The following is a 23,804-nucleotide window of genomic DNA, read 5'->3' as shown; positions in this document are numbered from 1 at the left end:
CCATGTAAATTGTCGAAAAATCTCATACAAACTTCAGGCACGTTGGTCCGGTAGCTAGACTTGTCCGATTTGCTTCAAATTTGGTGCAAGAGCTCCTGGTGGGACTAGGAATCGAATCAGAGGTGGGCCGATTGAGTTTTCAAAAATTAATTATTTTTCTGGGCAGTCTAGTGGGTACTGTCAGATATATGACTGGAATGGAAGGTAGAATGCCTTTTAGGATGTCAGTTCGAATGCAAGAATTTTACGTGCTTCTAGAAAACAGTATTAAAATTTGCGGTATTCAAGCAAGGCGAAAAGCTTCGAATTTTAATATAGATTCGACAACCAAAAATGTTCAACCTATCTTCTCATCTCGGTTAGAGCAGAAGCTAAAAAATAGTTCAGCAAATATGGTACCAGTTGAACAGTCAATTCTACCTACAGGCCTGTCATTGCGGATTCCACAAGCAGTACACCTAGAAATATAATGTTTCAAAAAAGTAGTAGTCCCACTGCGGGCAATTCATGTTAAAGTTGATTATTTTTCAAAACGTCTCATAAGACTAGTTATTCGTGAAATGATAGTTGCTAAAAGTGCAAATGCAGTTCAATGTGACAGAATTGATCACCCTACAAATACACCATATGAAGCATTTCGTGCTGATTACGTTCAAGAATATTAACCAAGCTGAATCGTTCGTTTCATGAATCAACATACAACACACTACCGAAAATGGCAACGTCAAATACAGTATTCCTGTGAATATAAAGAATGACACTATAGAAGTTCGCTTACATGATTTGGCTTCGCCTACTCCTGATGGCGTGATTAAAAGATACATGCAAAGATACACGGAAAAAATGTTCCCAAACCCGTGATTAAAGTGTAATAAATTCTGGAACTGTCACGAACAAAACTTGTGTGTTTTGTAAGTATGTTCGATTTCTCTTTAGTAACACCTGCATAACGCTATTGTTTGTGAGCTTATTTGTTTTTGTTTTGTGAACTTTTATCACGGTTTCCCCCTTGTCATTACCAAATTGATTTTCTCTACGTGAACTGGTTTACAACTTAATGAATATTGCGTTGCGTTGCGTAAGCACGGTATACTTCGTAGATTGCAGATTGATGACTCTCATTTCCAGCCAGACTACTTGAGGTGCATTGTTTGGGAATAACAATTGATCCTGTTCAAGCGAGAATTTCGCCTGAGAACCACCATTGCGGGCCATGGCCATCTTTACCGTAACTGTGGTACTTACTTAACGGAAGGCCCCGACTCAGTGACACTCTCATAAGTACCATGGATTGGGTAGTGGGTGGGTTGTTAGTCAGGATTCGCCTCAAACAAGCGATGCCACTGAGAATATATTTTCGTGAATAAAAAGTTTGAATAGTTTATTGACTGCAGGGTACGTAAATGTTCTAGATGTGAAGGCGTTTAAACTTTGGGTAATCGATTATCGAGAATTGGTTTCATCGAAAACAACTTGAGCTCAGGGCAGCCGACTGTTGGGAGTGTTGTCGACAATATAAAATGGACCATAAACAATGAGTTTAAAAGTGGTATTAAGGACCATTCATAAATTATGTCACGCAAAGATTGTCCAATACTAAGTTTCTCTCATATTTCCACGCTCTTCATCCCCTTGGTGTAATACGAACCAAATTATTTCAGCTTTTCCTTTGGAATTTCCTATATACATCGTACATCAATCCCTTTTTGAGTCACTATTAGTCATAGCTCTTCCCCCTAATAGCTTGGCAGAAATTATAAATGGTCCTTTATAGGTATTATTTTGTTTATTTGTTTATTTATTTGTTTATTTGTTCAATACATCAACAGGCATATCAAAGCCCCAATGATGTTGACTTAAATACTAGTCTAATTTCTAACAATCAAGTACACAAAAACAATAGTCATACAGTAATTAAAAACTAATAAAAAGATCGAGTGTTGTTAGCTAATTGATTAAATAGTCTGGAAAAACGTATACGCAGATTTTGTCGAGAAACGTTGAAATCAAACGTCAGGCAGCTGGTTAAAAATTTGTTGCAGACCAGTGATGGCTCCATACATACTATAGTTAGTGCGTCGGAATGGTAATCTGAGCATAATGTTGTTGCGTAGTGTTCGAGGAGCGACGTTTATGTTGATTTGTTCCAGAATAGCTGGGGCATCTATACGACCTTGCAGAGTGTCAGCGATGAACAAGGCTCTTGCAGTATTCCTTCGAACATGTAGGGGCTCTAGTGCAATTAGCTGACACCGGTTTTCATAGCGAGGTAGTCGGGAAGGATCTCTCCACGGCAATCTACGAAGCGCGAAACGTAAAAAGCGACGCTGAACGGACTCTATTCTCTCAATGCCATTATTGTAGTTTGGACTCCAAACTTCAGAGCAATATTCTAGAATTGATCGCGATAAAGAGCAGTAGAGCGCTTTGAGACAATAGATATCCGTAAAATTTTTAGCTATTCTGAAGATGCATCCCAGTGCTCGAGATGCTTTACCAACTGCATAGGAGACGTGCTGTTTAAACGTAAGTTGAGGATCCAGAATCACTCCCAGATCTTTAACGTGACTGACGTGTTCAATGTCTGTTTGTAGTAGACGGTAGTTAAAATGAATCGAATCTTTTTTCCGTGAAAACGATATTACCGAACACTTCTTCGGGCTCACGCACATGCGGCTCGTGTTACACCAATCAGCAAAGACATCAAGCTGCTGTTGGAGAAATCTGCCATCTTCAATTGACCGAATTAGGCGGAATATCTTGAGGTCATCTGCGAAGGACAATCGTGGAGTCTTCAGAACTAGATGTACATCATTGAAGTATAGCAGAAACATCAACGGTCCCAAGTGGCTTCCTTGAGGTATTCCTGACGTAGAAATGAAGGGGGCCTAACAATCTCCTATGATAACCGCTATCTCTCGGTCTGTGAGGTAGGATCGAAACAACTGCAAAATGCTACCATTTATTCCAAATCTCTCCATTTTTGCGATTGCGATATCGTGATTTATCTTATCGAAAGCGGCAGATAAGTCGGTGTAAACAACGTCGGTTTGAGCACGATGTTCCATACTCTCTGTTATGTAGGATGTTAAACACAGCAGGTTAGACGCTGTTGACCGCCCGGACGTGAAGCCGTGTTGATCGTCACTTAGGTACTGCTTACAATGAGCCTGAAGAGGTTCCATAATCACCAGCTCGAACAACTTTGAAACTGCATTCAATGAAGTTATTCCACGGTAGTTATTGACGTCTCGCTTATTACCCTTCTTGTGGACAGGGAACATGTTCGCGTATTTCCAGCAAGACGTGAAAACTCCTCTAGCAATAGATGCTCGAAAAATATGAAGAAGCGGACTAATCAAAGCTTCAATGTGCCTTTTCAGGATAACGGAGGGGAACCCGTCGGGTCCCGGATTGAAAGATGACTTAAGCCGAGAGGAAGCTCTGGTAATCATCGTTGCATCGACATCGATAGCACCCAAAGCTTGGCCTACAAGTGGAGCTCTGCTAGCGGCGAGTTCGATGTTGGAAAGAAGGTCTGCGATACTGCGATGATTAGCTTTACGGAAATTGTAGGAGACAGAAAGCGGTAATATATCGAAGTCATGCACCGCAGAGCTATCAATCGTGGCGATCAGTGGAGGATGATGTGCCACTGGTTTTACTAGGGAAGAGGGAGCCGTCACTATTGATGTGGCGGAAACCTGATCGCTGACAAAACAAAGCTCGAGATGGCGGCTATTCTCATTGGAAAAAGGATTGATTTGTAGTAACGTGGCTGAGCTATAGCTGTCAAGTAGCCTCACTGCACATGGGTGGAGAACGGAACGGTCCGAATCCGGATAAAGAAATCCATTAGGGGAAGATTTCCATGAAATGGCAGGAAGATTAAAATCTCCTAGTACCATGATCTCATCATTATCACAAGCATGTTGAGATTCTGTAACTTTATATTTTCCACCTCGTTCGAGTAAACGTTGCGATATTACAATGAAGACGCGAAACAAAAAAAATATCGATGCTGCGTTCTTAAACGATATTAATATCATACACGAATCAAACACACTCCGTCTCCAAATAGTACGTACTTATTTTTAGCTCAGTACAATTGATTGACCATTTAATGGACTAAAAGTAAACCATTAAAGATGACAATAAAATATTTGTTCCTCGTGCTGAAATGATTGCCGCAAATAGGTTATTGGTTTTGAATTGTTCTTGCGAATCGTCAATTCTTAACCCTCATACATAATTCAAAAGTCACCATTCACTCAGACACGACCATGCGTATTTCCCACGCGCATTAAAGACCCAGTTGATTCGTTTTCTAGTTGGTCAAATAAACACTAAACAAACCAATAAATTAGTTTGCTCAGTCTAAACAAATGTCAGCTCGTTTGGCATCAACCGGCGGATACGTGTTCCCTTACAATGCCATCAAATCAAAGAACATTTAAAATCACATTCAGCAAAACATGTGCAATTCAGAATATAATGAAATAAAGTCGAAAAAAAAAATTAGTTGCATAACCAAGGTGGTTCATTTTCAAAGATAGCACTGATGAATCACTTTATAAAAATAGGGACGCGGACGAAAATAGCCCACAACTTCATGAATATTATTCATAAAACAATGGTTGTCTCGTGATGTCATTCATAGATTTAGGAACATTATTTAAAGTCTGACTGTATGACGTGAACTGATTCATGATTTATTACAACTTGAGCATGATCCGGTTTTCGGGGTTGTAAATTAGTTCACAAAATCGAAACAGTATATTTTTTCGTGTAATATTTCACCATACTCGGAACAATATTCACGAATGCTTTCAATCCTCGTGAACTAGTTACGATTCAATATCCGTGAAATCGTGAAATAGTTCACTAAATCATAAAATATTATTCATGTATTCGTGAACTCATGATTGCTAATATATTAGTGACGACTCACCACTTTCACTCATGTTGGTGAAAAAGTTCACAAAATCATATTCCTGGATACATGAACTGATTCATGATTTCTAGTATAATAGTCACGACTGACATTACGTGCTCGAGAAGAAGTTCACAAAATCATAAAATATTCAAATATTCGTGAACTGGTGCTTGATTCCTAGTATGTAAGTCACGACTCACCATTCGTGCTCGTAAAATGCTTCACAAAAGCCTGAACTATTGTTCTTGGATTTGGGAACTGCTTTTTGGTTCCCAGTATCACGTCTCACTATTCGTGCTCGTGAAATAGTTCACAAAATCCAATAGTATACAATCCAAGAACTTAATTCACAGTACATTATTCACGATCTACCTTGCGTGCTTGTGATATTTAGAAGATATTCCTATTCATTTTGAATTTTATGCAACTCTCCACATGGTCATGATATTTACAAGTAAAGTATTCGCATAGCATAGCGTAGCATATACGATTGCACAAATCGTGGGTGGCTGTATAATGATCAACTAATATTTAACAAGATATCCACCATACCGTGTCGCAAGAAAAACATTTGGGATTAACGCCTTTTCTTCATAGTGGAAAAGCATCACAGTGCACAGTGATGCAAAGCTGGCCAAAATTAAAAATATGAAATTCAATTTTTATCATCAAAAATATTTTTCTTGTGGTCCGAAATAGTTAAATTAAAAACCTGCGAAAAATTGTGATGTTTGAGGATTTTTTTTTGTGTTAAGATCTGATTAGAAATGAGTTATTTTCAGGTTTCAAGCTTCTAACTTCTAACTTCTAACTCATAATTGAATTTAGAACATATTCATCACAAGTTAATTCCCAATATCTTTAAAATTCATGCATGCTACCTTAATATGCAACGAAAATAAACTTTGGGTTAATAAATACTTGAAAATTTGGAAATTTTAGCATTTTATGATAATGAATACCGTTTCAACATACAACCTTGATAATTCATCATAACTTTTACTAAGGAAGGAAAAATCGGAAAAGGACGCCATTAGTTGCATTTTATAGGAAATTTCATCATCCTTCAGAATATTATAATGGTGTATTACGCCGTTTTGCGCCAAGCTTGATAGGTAACTATTTTTCGTCAAAGGTTTGATGAAAAAACAAGAGAAGCAAGAATTAATTGCAATTACGCATATTTCCTATCGTATTAATTTTGCATAAACCAAGCTGGCGCTGCAATAAGCTGCTTCGATACATTCTAGAGTACAATATCCGACTGCGTCCACAAGTTCATGATGCGTTTTACTGTTTAGTATGTTGAAAAATCCTACTATAAATATGTTTAGTAATGTTTTCTAATTAAATAATAACATAAGATGAAACGCGTCTATGGCCTATAATTATTTTTGAAACTAATCAATATTTCGAGGCTGTGGAGGTAATGGACGCGCATTTGAAAGCTACCCTTTGTTCGTTGACAGATTGAAAGAAACAACATTTGGAGGAGTGTTCAGATAGAAGCTTACCGCAGAAGGTGTAAAATATTCTTTTAAATTTTCACTATTGAAAGAAGCTGTTTTTTTCTGATTGGTGCGAATTTTCATTTTTGAGGATAACTTCGAATAATAATAGTAAGAATTGATGGGTTTTATTTATTATAATCATTTGTTTACTTGGTTATATAGAAATATTCTTAAAAAGAAGAGATGTTTTACATGACTTATATAATATATCTATCACAGACGAAAAAATGGAAGTGGTTTAACGATATATGTATAAACGGATAGAAAGCACAAACGATATTCGCAAAGATCAGGAAAATGCCTGAAATTTATTGGTTTTGAATAATATACCGTTCAACCAGATTGTAACACCAATCAAAACTAACCTTCTCTATGTTGGCAGGAAATTTCATATTTGTATGTTAGGACCACCCTAATCAATCCAAAACCATTTTTTATGAAATCGTATATACCGAATTATCCAGAGTACTAAAATAACCTAGTTTAGTGATTTCGACAGATTTAGAGATTTTGGCCAACTTTTGTTCTGAGTGGCATCACTGTGCAGTGTACACCTGGCCACGTCCTTACAATCGCCGAGGAAGGGAAGGAACGTTAGTTCAACATCTACTTGCGAAAGTGCAGGGAACCCATACTACTTTCATACAGATTTCAGGAATAGGAGTTTGGGTTAGTAGGACGGGTTATTTATGAAGAGATTATTCAACAACATTTCAGTGCAAAATTAATGTAACCTACCTTGTTTAGCCTATTTTTTTTTCATAAAACTTTTATTTGACACGGCATTTGCAAAAGTTTTTTTTACGCCGGGGATTTTTTACATAACATATTACAAAAGTTCTTAAGACTATCACGCTATAATAAAAATTCACTTTCTAATGCTAACACTGAGGATAATCATCATTTTGAATATTTTTATTTATACTCTATTTTCTTGAATTTCATTGCAAACCTATTGATAGTTTTTCTGTAATCTTTGTTTATTTTTCTTTATTTATATCCTTTTATCTAACTTAACTAGCAAGGGGAAAAAAACTAGAAACATTGTGGGAATAATTATATTTGAATATTTAATGTTTTCAGGAAATAGTAAATGTGGCCATGTATGTGAGATCTCGTAAAGCGAGGATATCACGAACAGGAACATAGGGTGGTTTTCTTCTGGCTCGTAAGAAGTCTATTAATTGGGATCTGGCTTCACGATATTACCTTGTTTAGCCTAGTTTAGTATTTACAGTAAGAAAATTATTTGGATAAAAAATATAAACATTGAAAAAATAACATAAAACAATTTCACCTGATCTTAATTAATTGAGGGGCAAGAATTCTCTTCCATCATCAGTAAAATCGTTGTATCCACTAGTCATTTATAGATGGCGCTACGCGGAACGAGCGGGTGTATTTTTGGCGGCTAGATCTACGCGCGTGCATTGCAAAGTTAGCAGAACGTGATGAAAAAATCGCTACGTATAATCTATCTATTCTCACGATATTCACACCTATTTACACTTAACTGTACAGAAGAAATGACTATGTGAAGGATTGACTTCGATTATCCATAAAACACATTATATACTATAGGGAAACTTTGGAAAATACCGGACGAACAGAAAGACACGTCCGAGCGGTTCCTCAAAGTTGGCTCATTCTGGTCATGAAATTTACAAGTAAAGTATTCCACAAAGTTAATCCACTGGGTATTTAGTGTGCGTGGAGAATACGGATGGTCTTGTCTGGGTGAATGATGACTTTTGAATTATGTATTAGCGTTGAGAATTGACAGTTCGCGAGAAGAATCTAAAACCAGTAACCCCATTGCGGCAGTCACATCAGCACGAAGTACAAATTTTTAATTGTCATGTTTACTTTTAATCCATTAAATCATCAATCAATTATATTAATTCTTCTCATAGCATTGAGTACTTTCATATGCTTTGGAATACTACATGCACTATATAATTGTCAAGTTCATCATGTTTCTTCATGAGTATAAAAATATTATAGCTTGATTATTGACGAAAAATGTTCGCGAACATCTGATTTCATCCTTGTTTCTTGCCCTGACAGGTTACTAGTGTAAACTTTCTCAATGAGGGTGCTGGCTGATTATTTTGAGATTCTTGACGCAGCTTTTGACGTCAATATTACCTGAACAGTAACCACAAATTTGGCAATTGTTTGTTTTTCAGGTAATGGCATTGGAGACTATGGATGTGCAAATATGTAATGTGTGTAATAAGGAATAAGTGACATGAATCTTTCAATGGCCACGGTGCATATAAGTGGTTGGTTTCTCCTGCACACCTAGAAAAAATAGTGTAAATTTACGTCTCCTGACCCTGACATATACGAGCATCAAAAATGACTTAGTTTTACGTTTGATTTTAATTTTACATGGCGTTTAATTTCGTAAATCATGTAATTTTGCTCCACATACAGCGTTTGTTCTGAATGGTAGGAAGTGTAATTTTATGTCATTGCGTATGTAAAGTATATGTTTCATGTAAAATTGAATGGAACACGCTAATGTTCCGTCATTTCGTAAATTACGGTTTGTTGAATTGTGTCATGTTTTCAATTACGTCAACGATAAAATTCAGATTTTTTTGGTGTGTGGGCTAATTTTTTGCACAACATGCACTGAATGCCTGACATGGTATAACTTGTTAAAAACGACTTTGGTAAGCATAACCTCCATTTTCACCTTCAGCAAATGTTTCAAATAACGAATTTGGTTAGAGCACCACTTTTGCTTCTGCGACTCACTCATCTTGACAGATTACCTCAGCAAGAATGAAACTGTTTCTTTTACTCTTCCGACGAGTCACACAATATGAAAGAAACTGTTTTTGTCACACTCAGCATACTAAGTAGGTATCGTGACCGGTGTCTTTGATGGTTCGAAATAGCAATCTTTCTCAACATTCTCTCATTAATTTGTTCAAACCAAACAAGATACAAATTTGTTAAGAGTCATCGAAAAAAATGTTTTTACTTAAAATTTTCGGGGGGGGGGGGTATTTTACCCCCCTAAATCAACGTGAATGGTTCCTTTCTCATCAAAAAAATTTCAATTCTGTGCAAAGTATTTTTGTTTAAAATTTTGAACACCATAAAGCTCAGTTTTTTGGTCAACATGTTTTTTTTCGTAAGAAAAAAAAATCTATTGGGAAACCAATCCGTTCAAGTACACCACAATACATTTTTCTACAATAATCTCTTTAGTTTTTAGATTTCTGTTGAGCGGTTCGGCCTGGAGAGCGTTCACCGCAAACCTCTGCCAAAAACACGCTTCGGGGGATGGGCCGTAACACCGGCAACCTTGATTTTTTTTTAATTGAACTTGTTTTTTTTCTATCTCTGATAGTGCTACCAACGAGCTGTCTTTCGCTTTTTCAAATAAAATTTTCATAAAAAACTGTAAAAAATTACGAACTTAGCTCACTTTTTCGCCACAACTTTATATATAACCCCTTAAACAATTAGGCAAACATTTTGCTGTTTTCTTTCGGTTATTCAAATCTCGAAATTTAATTCAGATTACAGAATGGTACCGTTAAATTAAGAATATTACAGTTTTTTGATAGCCTCGATAAACCGCTATATCTAATATATCCATACTATCGCTAGCTCAATCTCTGTAAGTAATGGACGGTCTCGTTTGAAACGAAGACCACACACATTCGAAAAGGGCCGTATCAGTTCCCGCATAATCAGTTCACATCGCACTGCTGCAGCAACTGTAAGAAGGAATCAAAGCTCAGATCAACGTGTGCGATTAGTGTGGAATTCATGAAGGGATTAACGGCCGAACGTGCGATTTAGCAATCGTTCATTAAACATTCGCAAATCCCGAGCATTGCAGGCATCGCTGTAGATTGACCGGCGGTTCTGATCTTTGAATAAGATCAGCAGCTCCCCGTCGAGTAGCTCAGGTGCTGGATGCAACCGGGAGGAAAGAAGACGCAACCCCGGCCCTAATGATAAATGTCTATCTGGTGTAACATAAATCCTCCGGTCCGATATCGGGTTGATCAAAGAATATCACGCGAGTCATCCACCCGGCGTCGGTCGTCGACGTCGTCGTCGTCGTAGTCGGCAGCGGCAGCGGCGACCGTCAGTCAACAGACAGGGCCGAAAACCGCTACCATTTTCTTCATCCTGGTCGATTCCGGAACTTCGGGAACGTGCGATGTGCAATCGACGATATCAAATAACAAGAGTTTTTACTTAGGTCTTAAGTCCTTTCTTTCCCGATTCCGCGCGGTGCGGTTGCTTCAATTCTTGACAGCTCGGCCGGCTACTTATTTTCAAGACAGCGCCCGTTACGCCGCGCAGCAAACGGAAAAATAATCTTTCCAACGCGTTTCGCAAACATCTCATCTCTAAGATATGATTTACTGTCAGGCCGTCCTCAGCGATCCTGCCTATTCAAGTCTGACATTCGCCATTTCGCAGAAACGGCTCTTAATTGATTTTCCTCTCTATCAATCGCTAATCTGCTTTTCCAAACGATAAACTCTCACGAAAAAAATCTACCAGCAATTGAGTTGTTTAATTGCCCCATTGGTTTCCGCCTGCGCTGTCCCGGCCTCGGGGAGGCCGCTGACAATTGGTTGAGTTGGCGGGGGGAGGCAAGAGGATCGTTTTGAAATTCGAACGGTTGGACGCACTCGGAATGCATTCCATTCTATCGAGAAAACCTTGAAAGCCTCCACAACCGGCAAAATCTTCCACCTCCTTCACCAACCAGCAAGGCTGATTATACGTTCGGCCCTAATCAACGTCATCATCTTCCCGCGCATGCCGGCTTGAAGCTTGATAGAGAAAATGGTTTAAAAATAGCATATCAGTCCCCGCGGAGCTGCCGGCTCTTGAAAGTCTTAAGCTGCAGTCTCCTCGGCGGCAAAGTGACTGGAAAAACCCGTTCCATCTCGGTATCTCCAAATAGTAGCTGCACGCGGCACATACTGAGAGCCACCGCTTCCAATGTGACCGTGCGCCAGTGCGCCCGCGCCGGCTGCTACTACCGACTGGGACAGGAAGACTCCGGCTATAGTGAGGGATGGGCGCTGTGACGACGGCAGCGACGGCGGCGATGGCAGCCCTGCAACGAAGATAATCGTTCGCGGCGATGAAAAATCGGTTGATCGCTGATTAAATTGTAATTTGCTGGTTTAATGGGGTTAGACTAACCGCGCCGGTCGTGTGCGAACATGCGACTTTCGATGCCATGCCAGCCATGACATGTCTGTGCGCGCCAACCCTTCCGACCGACGCCGACGGATGGCATGCCGATGGTCACTTAATTTGGTCGACCCGATCGTGCGTGTGCAATATCCCTAGAAATCGAGTGGGAATTAGCGGTCTAGTTTTATCTATAATTGTAGCGATGACGCTAAGCGCAGTTATAGTCGGATGCGAGCTGCTGAAATAGGGTTTTTGGAGTGCTCGAAATGGGCTTTCGAGTCGATAAGATGTAGGTGAAAAAAGGATCTAAATAATATGGAATTTAATTTGCTTAGATTTTAAAATTTCAAGTTCAAGTTGAAATCATAAACTAGAAAAACGGATCCTGGTCCAACATTTAAGCCTAGAATAAATCTAGCATAACACAATTAATAAGGTAGTAGGACAGTTTATTAGAACTTTTGCAAAGCAACTATTCTTATAGAAGGCATGAGCGGCACTATAAGGAGTTATGTCACGCTTATGTCAACTGCCCGTCACAAGACTATTCGGGACCCCTGGGCAATCTTGACAACCGAGCCAAGTGAACGACAACTAGCAGACTTTCGATCTAGTGTGCGTTGTCTCGAGAACAAAGAAAACATTGTTTGCCTTCTTGCCATCATTAGTAAAGTCGACTAAAAAACTTAGCTTCGATCCAACGTGACTGTCTTTGACTTCAAATTTTGATCAATGCGACCCAGTTTTAGTGAAATGGAATATCTTCTTAAGGTGAAAATGCAACTTAGGCTTACAAAAGTCGCGTACCTTCATTATTATCATCACCACAATACAGCATTAATAGACGAATTTCGCGCCAACTCGAATAAATGTTGGCAGCACCCTATCAGATTTTAATGAAACTTTCTGTACATGAAGACTTTGTCACGAAAAGCCACTTTGCATACTTTGTTTTTTTCCAAAAATGATCTGGACTGTCTTTTAAGAAGGGTCAAACTTTTTTTCATCAATTTTTTTCAAATGGCTATAGTCCAAAAACGACAGGAGTGATTTTCACAAGATTAGTCAACTTTTTGAATAAAAATATTGACAAAATTCTCCATCGACTCCTACACTGAAAAAAATAGATTTTAAAAATTTAAAGTCAATTTACCAAAATCCCTATCTTTGATTCGGATGAAATTTTGTTCCAAGATAGGTAATTATGTTCCCTACCTACCATCAAAAATTCAAGATTTTTCAGTGTATTTATGTCGAAAACTAAACTAATGAAAGTGATAATCATCTCAGAATCTAATTTCCCAACTGCTAATTGCCTGACACATGCAAAAAATATCAGTAACGCATTTAGTATATATTCATAACAAACTTGAATGAAGACTGGAAGACTGGAAGACTGGAAGACTGGAAGACTGGAAGACTGGAAGACTGGAAGACTGGAAGACTGGAAGACTGGAAGACTGGAAGACTGGAAGACTGGAAGACTGGAAGACTGGAAGACTGGAAGACTGGAAGACTGGAAGACTGGAAGACTGGAAGACTGGAAGACTGGAAGACTGGAAGACTGGAAGACCGGAAGACTGGAAGACTGGAAGACTGGAAGACTGGAAGACTGGAAGACTGGAAGACTGGAAGACTGGAAGACTGGAAGACTGGAAGACTGGAAGACTGGAAGACTGGAAGACTGGAAGACTGGAAGACTGGAAGACTGGAAGACTGGAAGACTGGAAGACTGGAAGACTGGAAGACTGGAAGACTGGAAGACTGGAAGACTGGAAGACTGGAAGACTGGAAGACTGGAAGACTGGAAGACTGGAAGACTGGAAGACTGGAAGACTGGAAGACTGGAAGACTGGAAGACTGGAAGACTGGAAGACTGGAAGACTGGAAGACTGGAAGACTGGAAGACTGGAAGACTGGAAGACTGGAAGACTGGAAGACTGGAAGACTGGAAGACTGGAAGACTGGAAGACTGGAAGACTGGAAGACTGGAAGACTGGAAGACTGGAAGACTGGAAGACTGGAAGACTGGAAGACTGGAAGACTGGAAGACTGGAAGACTGGAAGACTGGAAGACTGGAAGACTGGAAGACTGGAAGACTGGAAGACTGGAAGACTGGAAGACTGGAAGACTGGAAGACTGGAAGACTGGAAGACTGGAAGACTGGAAGACTGGAAGACTGGAAGACTGGAAGACTGGAAGACTGGAAGACTGGAAGACTGGAAGACTGGAAGACTGGAAGACTGGAAGACTGGAAGACTGGAAGACTGGAAGACTGGAAGACTGGAAGACTGGAAGACTGGAAGACTGGAAGACTGGAAGACTGGAAGACTGGAAGACTGGAAGACTGGAAGACTGGAAGACTGGAAGACTGGAAGACTGGAAGACTGGAAGACTGGAAGACTGGAAGACTGGAAGACTGGAAGACTGGAAGACTGGAAGACTGGAAGACTGGAAGACTGGAAGACTGGAAGACTGGAAGACTGGAAGACTGGAAGACTGGAAGACTGGAAGACTGGAAGACTGGAAGACTGGAAGACTGGAAGACTGGAAGACTGGAAGACTGGAAGACTGGAAGACTGGAAGACTGGAAGACTGGAAGACTGGAAGACTGGAAGACTGGAAGACTGGAAGACTGGAAGACTGGAAGACTGGAAGACTGGAAGACTGGAAGACTGGAAGACTGGAAGACTGGAAGACTGGAAGACTGGAAGACTGGAAGACTGGAAGACTGGAAGACTGGAAGACTGGAAGACTGGAAGACTGGAAGACTGGAAGACTGGAAGACTGGAAGACTGGAAGACTGGAAGACTGGAAGACTGGAAGACTGGAAGACTGGAAGACTGGAAGACTGGAAGACTGGAAGACTGGAAGACTGGAAGACTGGAAGACTGGAAGACTGGAAGACTGGAAGACTGGAAGACTGGAAGACTGGAAGACTGGAAGACTGGAAGACTGGAAGACTGGAAGACTGGAAGACTGGAAGACTGGAAGACTGGAAGACTGGAAGACTGGAAGACTGGAAGACTGGAAGACTGGAAGACTGGAAGACTGGAAGACTGGAAGACTGGAAGACTGGAAGACTGGAAGACTGGAAGACTGGAAGACTGGAAGACTGGAAGACTGGAAGACTGGAAGACTGGAAGACTGGAAGACTGGAAGACTGGAAGACTGGAAGACTGGAAGACTGGAAGACTGGAAGACTGGAAGACTGGAAGACTGGAAGACTGGAAGACTGGAAGACTGGAAGACTGGAAGACTGGAAGACTAAAAGTCTGAAAGACTGGAAGACTGGAAGACTGGAAGACTGGAAGACTGGAAGACTGGAAGACTGGAAGACTGGAAGACTGGAAGACTGGAAGACTGGAAGACTGGAAGACTGGAAGACTGGAAGACTGGAAGACTGGAAGACTGGAAGACTGGAAGACTGGAAGACTGGAAGACTGGAAGACTGGAAGACTGGAAGACTGGAAGACTGGAAGACTGGAAGACTGGAAGACTGGAAGACTGGAAGACTGGAAGACTGGAAGACTGGAAGACTGGAAGACTGGAAGACTGGAAGACTGGAAGAATGAAAGACTGAAAGACTGAAAGACTGAAGGACTGAAAGACTGAAAGACTGGAAGACTGAAAGACTGAAAGACTGAAAGACTGAAAGACTGAAAGACTGAAAGACTGAAAGATTGAAAGACTGAAAGACTGAAAGACTGAAAGACTGAAAGACTGAAAGACTGAAAGACTGAAAGACTGAAAGACTGAAAGACTGAAAGACTGAAAGACTGGAAGACTGGAAGACAGGAAGACTGGAAGAGTAGGTGCCCAAAGGAAATGCTTGATGGCGTTTTGAAATCCAAGATGGTGCCTTTAGGTTTTGCAAAATTCACTCTAAACCTATAAATAAGGCGATTTTCGGAATGATTTTGACGAGTTGGGACCAAAGGCACATGTTTGACGTCCATTTAGAACCCAAGATGACATCTTCAGGTTTAGTGAAGCTCTATAGCCCAATCAGGTATTTTCGAAATGGTTGTGACGAATAGGTATCAGAGGTCGATGTTGTTAGATTACGACAGATTTGAAAGACGGAGGATTATTAATAATTTTTGTCATAGTTTGTGGTAAAAACCCTATAAAACAACTAGTCATATGATAAAATAAAAATAAATCTATACACCTCACATAAGAAAATCAGTAATTATTTTTGTGAAGTTGTGTAACTTATACAACTTCTACTCATTATAAATGAAATTTCAACGGTTGTAGCTGACGAAAGATCGCGTGAATCTTTTCTTGTGTACATTATTTTCATTTTACGGATGCAAAGTTTGCAAAATAAACCCTTCCAAGCTTTTGCACTGGAAGACCCTCTTAATGGAAATATATTCCGAACAAAAAGCATTGGTTACGAGCCAAGGATAGGAACATATGATAAGAAACTACAGGCATCAATTTGTCAAGACCATTCAGAAAACTACAACATTGGATGTGTTATAGAGATTTTGACTCCAAAACTGTGTTAGATATCGACCTCCAACATCAGCTTGTTAAGTTTTTTTAAGAAGATACCCAATTTTCGCTAAATAAAATTCGGCTGACACATTCTTTTGGAAGTGGTCGAACTGGAGCTGTAGAGCTCGATTCTCGGATGGACTCTCTGTTAGAATGGCTCATTGTAATTGCAGGCCGTGACTCTGATGGTGATATTGAGTGTACGGCTGAGATGTGGGTACGTGAAGTTCGCATGATCGCGTGGGAACAAGCGTTTATATGTTAACGCCTGAGCCCATGCTTTTAAACTTATACGTGTTAGAACGTTCACTTAATTTCCGGGGCGTTTTCATATATGCGAGACAACGGGTGGAAGTAAGGGTGGATGATCACGAAACCTTCGTGCGCTTGTATGGTCACGTGTTTGATAGCGTGGGCGTTTATATGTCGCGTGTACTAGTGTGAATGTAAATTCGCGTGTTTAAATTCTATTTTATGACCATGCGGTCATTAGAATTACATTCGCGTAAATTCTTGAATGTTCGCGAAGACCGCAAGTCTGACGTTTAATTTTGAGTGTACGGTTCAGATGCTAGAAGAGATTGAGCGAACTAACCAACAATGCAATTTGCGTAAGACACAGATTGTTCGCGATGTTTTCCGATCCGAAAAGTTACTATTTTGTATATTTTTTAAACAATTATTTATAACAAAACGAAATAAATAAGTGTCTTGTGTCGCGGATCCCTAGAGGGCAGTTAAATAGTTGCTGGGGGTTCGCGAAGGAAAGCATCTTTTCAGGGTAGATAATGAAAATTCACGCTTTCGGATAATTATTTGAAAATCAGTTTTTTCGTTACTTAAAAATCGAAACTCACTTCAATAATTGTGAACCTTTCGGGATAAAAGTGTAAAAATTATGTTATTTCGTTCCGAAAATTCATTCATTTTTTCCTAAACTTTCATATGAGATCCTATACTGAGCTGTTGGAAGTATTCTACTTCATAAAACACCATAGCGCCAAAAATTGAAGCCAAGTCAAACATGGAACACAAAGTAAAGCGTAACGCTTTGGCTTGTTACATCATAGTCATATACTAGAGAATGATGCAATTCATTTTCAGTGAAAATTATTCTTGTTATTAAACGCAATTCAAGAGAACACCAATTGACATTTTCAAAACTATACCCTTATATCGATATACCAGAAAGGTCTCATCACACAAGTAGGTAAATGTTCTCTTTTCTAATCAAATTAGACGAAAGCATCGTGACTGAAGCAAAAAAAAATCCTTCGTAGCCGAGAACAATAAATATTAGCGGAAAAATAATTTCGCTAATCATACCAACTCTGATTAACACCTTGGTAGGTATAAATTTACTCCCGTTAAACTTGCCTTGCTGCCTTCCTCCCATTCTTATTCGCCTTCTCTGGCTACCACAAGTCCCTGTTCACCACTACTGTTGGGGGCGTTGGAGGTCATGATTTCTGTTCGTTCGGTTGTTCGTCCATTTGTTCGTTTCGTTTGTTCGGTCAGCATCCTCCTTCAGTTCCTCCTAAAATTTCGCTTCCATTTCTCCAATCCATAATGAATATTTTCACGGCCTACAATTACGCATTCGCGTGCGCTGGTTCTGCGTACCCCACACCCCAACCATCGACCGAGACCCAGCAGCTACGATCGACAATAAACAAAACTCGCGGAAATTGGAATGTTTACCTTTGTGCCCTGCAGACACTAGTTAGAGCGACGGCTCAACTCAATTTAGGGCTAGGATTGGTGGTTAGCGAGTGAGAGAACACGCAAAGTTGAACTGTGCGACTTCGAAATGGTTCGAAGAGGCGCGATAGAGGGCCAACCGCGTGCACGGTCCGATGAAGGGTAGGTACGAATCTTCCGGGATGACGTTCGCAACTCGCCGCAGCTGACGACGACGATGCTGTTGCTGCTGCTGCTGTTGCTGTCGTGTCTCGAAAGGTGAAAAATGATGCAGATATGGTTGTAAATCGAGCTTACCTGTGAATAAATAAGAGAGGAGAAAGAAATTATTATAGACTAAACAACAACTAAATGCAAACGCCTCTCGTGGACAGGGTGGAAGTTAAGGAAGCGCGATGAAAGTAGATGTGGGGATTATTGGTATTTCAGAGTGTTTTAAGACTGGAATAAATACAAATAAGTCGTAGTTCTGCTACACAGATAGAAGAAGATTGGCGATAAACTTGTGTTTGATATTTAAAGACCGTGACCAAATTGAAATAGAATAATTTGGAATCTTTCAAAATATTGAAAAGCATTAGACAAAACAGTCAATCACCTAGCATCAGAACTATTGGATATTTACAGCACCGCAGGTCTAGGACAAATTTATAACATCCTTAACAGTAACAGCCGTGTACTTGACCTATGCTTTGTTAGTTTAGACTTAATTAATGACTGCTCGATTTCTAAAGTACCATCCCCGCTTGTAAAGAAATGCCGCCACCATCAACCTTTACAGTTTTCGGTTCGCGATTGCTCGCCCATCGTCTTTCGAGATATGTCTTAATTTATCTATTATGATTACAAGAATGCAAATTTCCTCGCTATGAACCAATTCTTGAGTAGCATCATCTGGAGCAATGTCGTTGATGGGAGAGAAGTCAACGAATCTGCAACCGTTATATCGAACGTTCTACTATACGCTACAGACCATTCATTTATTTAGTTCAACATCAATTTTATGATAACACTGAATCAACAATTTGCCTCCACAATACTCGATTTGCAGCTGCAGCTCTCCAACGTCGATTACGCCCAACACTCGCCAAATCACGTTCCACCTGGTCCGCCCATCGTGCTCTCTGCGCTCCTCGCCTTCTTGTACCAACCGGATCATTAGCGAACACCATCTTTGCAGGATTGTTGTCCGGCATTCCTGCAACATGCCATGCCCACCGTTTCCTTCCAGCTTTGGCCACCTTTTGGATACTGGGTTCGCCATAACTCTCGTGGTTCATCCCTCGCCGCCACATACCGTTCTCCTGCACACCTTTCGAAAACTCCTAGCGCTTGCAGGTCCTCCTCGACCATGGTCCAAGTCTCGTGCCCGTTGAGAACCACCGGTCTTATAAGCCTTTTGTACATGGTGCATTTGGTGTGGGGCATATACTTTGTTTTGGACGCATTTACCACCAGTCCGACCTTCGCTGCTTCGCGTTTCAGGCGGGTGTACAGGTCTGTCACCGTTCCAAATGTTCGGGCGATAATGTCCATGGCGTCTGCGAAGCATACAAATTGGCCGAATTTCGTGAAGATCGTGCCCCGGCTGTTGAGCCCGGCTCGTCGCATCACACCTTCCAGAGCGATGTTGAATAGTAGACACGAGAGTCCATCACCTTGTCTAAGTCCCCGTCGAGATTCGAATGGACTGGAAAGTTCACCCGAAATCCTTACGGGAACGGGTTTTCGTCCATGATTTTCCATAGCTCTACGCGGTTGATACTGTCGTATGCCGCCTTAAAGTCGATGAACAGGTCACGCGTTGGGACCTGGTATTCACGGCATTTCGGGAGGATTTGCCGTACGGTGAAGATCTGGTCCGTTGCCGACCGGCCATCGATGAAACCGGCTTGATAACTTTCCACGAACTCATTTACTTTAGGTGATAGACGACGGAAGATGATCTGGGATAGCACTTTGTAGGCGGCATTCAAAATGGTGATCACTCGGAAGTTCTTACATTCCAAATGGTCGCCTTTCTTGTGAATGGGGCAAATCACCCCTTCTCTCCACTTCTCCGGTGGCTGTTCGGTTTCCCAGATCCTGACTACTAACCGGTGCAGACAAGTAGCCAACTTTTCCGGGCCCAACTTGATGAGTTCTGCTGCGATACCATCTTTGCCAGCTGCTTTATTGTTCTTGAGCTGTTGGATGGCATCCTTAACTTTCCTCAGCGTGGGAGTTGGTTCATTCCCGTCCTCAACTGCATTGACGTAGTCAAATCCTCCGTTGCCTTGGTCATCTGTACCTACATTCTCCTCGCCGTTCAGGTGCTTGTCGAAGTGCTGCTTCCACCTTTCGATCACCTCACGGTTGTCCGTCAGCAGGCTCCCGTTCTTATCCCTACATATTTCGGCTTGCGGCACGAAGCCTTTTCGGGATGCGTTGAGCTTCTGGTAGAACTTCCGTGTATCTTGAGAACGGTACAGCAGCTCCATTTCCTCGCACTCCGCTTCGTCCAGGCGGTGTTTTGACATTAAAAATGTCTTACTCCACTATCTGGGGCTAGGTGTCATTTTAAAATCTAAACTATCTCCCATGTAACGAAACTATGTAAGGTTTGCACGCTTATAACTCCGATATTACTAGATGGATTTTAATCATTCATACACCAACCGATTCAGAAACACCTAACTTAAATATTGATAATAATTCAATATCTCCCCAATAAAAGTAGACTTTTGGAAATTGGTAAAATTAAAAAGTTGACGAAAAACGGGAAAATTACCATTCGTGAGGCAGATTTCTCAGACACAGCCGTCAAGAGAGGACAGCTTAGTTGCTCAATGAAATACGAAAAGTCATAAATCAAGCAAACTTATTGAAAAGGTCCTATGTGCAAATGAGAGCTTCTCTTTGTTTACTTTCTCTTCCGCTAATAAAATGGTAGCATTTGCGTTTGCTGCTTAACTCTTTGCATAATATACTAGTCGAAATCATACTCTACCAATATGTACTGGAACATTATTGGAAAAATTAATGGTGAAGCCATGATAATCGAAAGAGGAAGCAAACAAAGAGAGGCTCTCTTTTGCACATAGGTCCATTTCAAAAAGTACGCGAGAAATAGAAGCAACGCATGTCCGTTTAAATCAGTTGTTGCTCTTATCCCATACGAGCAACATCGTCTCCGGGCGATGCAATAAGCGCTATCGATTTTCGGTAACATTGGCATTTGCACACACTCGCATCTAAGTGACTAAACCATATACGGTTAGTTTATAAATAGGGGTGACGCGTACCCGTTTGAATCAGTTTTTGTTCTTATGTCGAACGGGTATGATCATGGCTGCAGTGTCTGGGCACTACAATAAGCGGTAGACGCTATGCATTTTCGGCAGCAGTGACCGTGTGCGGATTTTTCGGGTACCAGCACGGTGTCACAGAATGATTTGCAAAGTGGGTGGGCGGGGTGGTTTGGATTTAATTCAATACGGTGTGTGCTGCATAAGAGTGTTGCGTTTGAAAAAAATATATTTATTTTTATGCATGCGTGTGCGTTGTAACTTGTTAATCCATGTATACGGCGCTTTGTAGCTGCGTAGGGTAAAGAGCCTATTGGTTTTCATGTTTCATATTTCGGTTATATGTTTTTTATCAGTAAGGCATCTGACAACGTGCTTCTGTAGTTATTGCACTGTTCAGCAGCGTAGTATTTTATATAGGAGAGTACACTCAGGTTTTTTACGTGGATTTTGAAATTTACGCGGTTTTCATTAACGCGTTTTTTTTAAATTTACGCGGTGTTCATTTACACGGCCTGTAACCCCTGCGTGAAAAATCTGAGTGTAATTGCATCGGAAACAATCACATTCCCAGCAGAACTTTTTGTTTTCTAATTTCAAACACTTTTGTTTCGTACTGCACACAACGGAAAATTTTAAAACAGAACTTACCGTCCCAGCAGCAGTTGAAGCGGGTGTTCTTTTTCGATTCAAATTCAAGCCATGTCTTAAGCGTTACTTGACTTAAAATGGTTTTCCCAGTTTATTCAGTCAGAATATCTGTCCTACCCTATGTATTCAAAACACAGTTCTAATTGCGTTTTAAAGTATACAACAAATAGAACGGTTGGGTATACTAATTTAAATTTTAAAATAAATCTGTTTTAAATTATGAAACGAACCGCTGTACTGAAGATATAATTATGTCAGTCCTATTACCACATAAAACACCTATATAACATAAAACGCTGCAGAATTGGTTTAATAATACAATGTTTACACTACAGAGTTATAACACGTTTTAATAATTAGCAACAAGAAAAATGTCGCCAAGAGAGCATAAAAACCCGTTTTAACTGGTAGTGCGAACGTTGCATAACAATGTAATTTATCAAATAATTTCATTTTTTCCACCACTAATCGATCAAGAAATACTTAAACTTAAGATTGTTTACTTAAGTTCATTAGTACATTATTGAAAATTTAAATGGAAAATGAAATTTCATATTTCATGGAGAATCTGTATATTTCCGTTGGCGGCCGTGGGCTTCCTCATCACAGCTCTCAATATGGAACTTTTCTTTTGAATATATTTTCTGGACAGACCAGCCTATTTTTACTAGATGGATCAGCCAAATAATGCCAATCACCTAGTGAGATACTTGATTAATTAATAGATTACCGTTAAAAGACCTTCAATAAACTATATTTTGATGGGGAGGGTATATAGCAAATTGTAACATATGAAAACAGGCGAGTGAACAAGAACGTCGATATGTGTGATAGATAAAATTCATTTGCACGCTCTTGAAAAAAGACATTTTTAATGTCGCCGTGGTCGTGTCCTGTACACAACCCTTTAAATTTTTTTCTCCCGGAAGAGGCGTGTCTGCTGCCTCCGCTTCTGTTCGTATCGTTCCACATTCTGTCGGGTTCCATGCTGCAGCTTGACCGCTCGCGCTGCTTTCTTCTCCTCCAAAACCGCTCTGCACTCCTCGTAGAACCAATCGTTCCGTTGTCTCCGTTCCTCGAACCCGACAATGTCCTCAGCTACGTTGTTGATGGCTGCTTTTACTGTTCTCCAGCAGTCCTCTAGAGGGGCCACGTCGAGCTCTCCCTCGTCCGGTAACGCTGCCTCGCTATAGACCAGTACGTACCCGAAAAGTTAGAAAAAAAACTCCCTGGACAAATAGAACATTGCAACGTTTGAAATTTTCCCATAGGTCTGCTTTGAAAAAAATCCTCGAAATTTCACACGCATCCATTGAAAATTCGTTACATTATTTCTAATAGGGGTGGGCGTAGCGTAGTTGGTGAATCGATTGCCTTGTACGCAGCGCACCTGGGTTCGAGTCCCGACCCCCGCACATAGGGTTAGAAATTTTTCATAAGAGAATTTTCTAATCCGAAGAGGCGAATGACCTTAAGGTTAAAACCTCTATAATCAAAATAAAAAAAAAATTATTTCTAACGACAGATGTAAACGTCGTTTAAACAAACGTCTCTCTCGTATCCATGAACAATAGACCTCTCCACATTTTGAAAAAGTTTTGAAATATGCATCGGTCAGCTCAAATTTTTGTTCTAGGTGTGAATTTAAGAACTTTCGCCAAAAATGGCTTAATTTGGACATGATTTAGAGGTGTCTCCAATCAAAAATCGTGTTTTTGCTATGTTTCCATAGGAAGATCACTTACACTCTGAATTAGTACGCTCTACATGCCCACATATCATCAAAGGTTGTTCCTTAGACATATCTTAACATGTTTTAACAGGTGAATATAGCTCCAATCGCAATAGAAAATTTGTTAACTGGATTTTCATATAGAAAAATATATCAAAACCAACGAAAATTAGTAATATTTTTTCTTGGTTTTGGTGTTCTTTTATATATAAAAATCCAGTTAACAAATTTTCTATTACGATTATAGCTATGTTCATCTGTTAAAACATGTTAAGATATGTCTTAG

The 23,804-nt window shown here is 40.2% G+C and overlaps 1 protein-coding gene across 6 annotated transcripts in view; it reads right to left on the bottom strand.

The window, feature by feature from the left end:
- The window catches only part of LOC131689136 (uncharacterized), a 537,510-nt gene that overhangs the window by 246,482 nt on the left and 267,224 nt on the right, over positions 1 to 23,804 (bottom strand). For 5 of the 6 annotated variants that reach the window (XM_058973998.1, XM_058973999.1, XM_058974000.1 and 2 more), the window contains one exon: positions 17,858 to 18,145. The exons of the other annotated variant lie outside the window; for it this stretch is intronic. In XM_058973998.1, coding sequence (XP_058829981.1) covers positions 17,913 to 18,145 — 233 coding nt within the window. In that variant the 3' untranslated portion in view covers positions 17,858 to 17,912. Of the gene's footprint in view, positions 1 to 17,857; positions 18,146 to 23,804 lie in introns of those variants that run through there. 6 annotated transcript variants of the gene reach the window in all.

The sequence above is a fragment of the Topomyia yanbarensis genome, chromosome 3 (assembly GCF_030247195.1).
Source record: "Topomyia yanbarensis strain Yona2022 chromosome 3, ASM3024719v1, whole genome shotgun sequence".
Taxonomy (NCBI): domain Eukaryota; kingdom Metazoa; phylum Arthropoda; class Insecta; order Diptera; family Culicidae; genus Topomyia; species Topomyia yanbarensis.
This window is presented reverse-complemented; position numbering and strand designations above follow the sequence as displayed.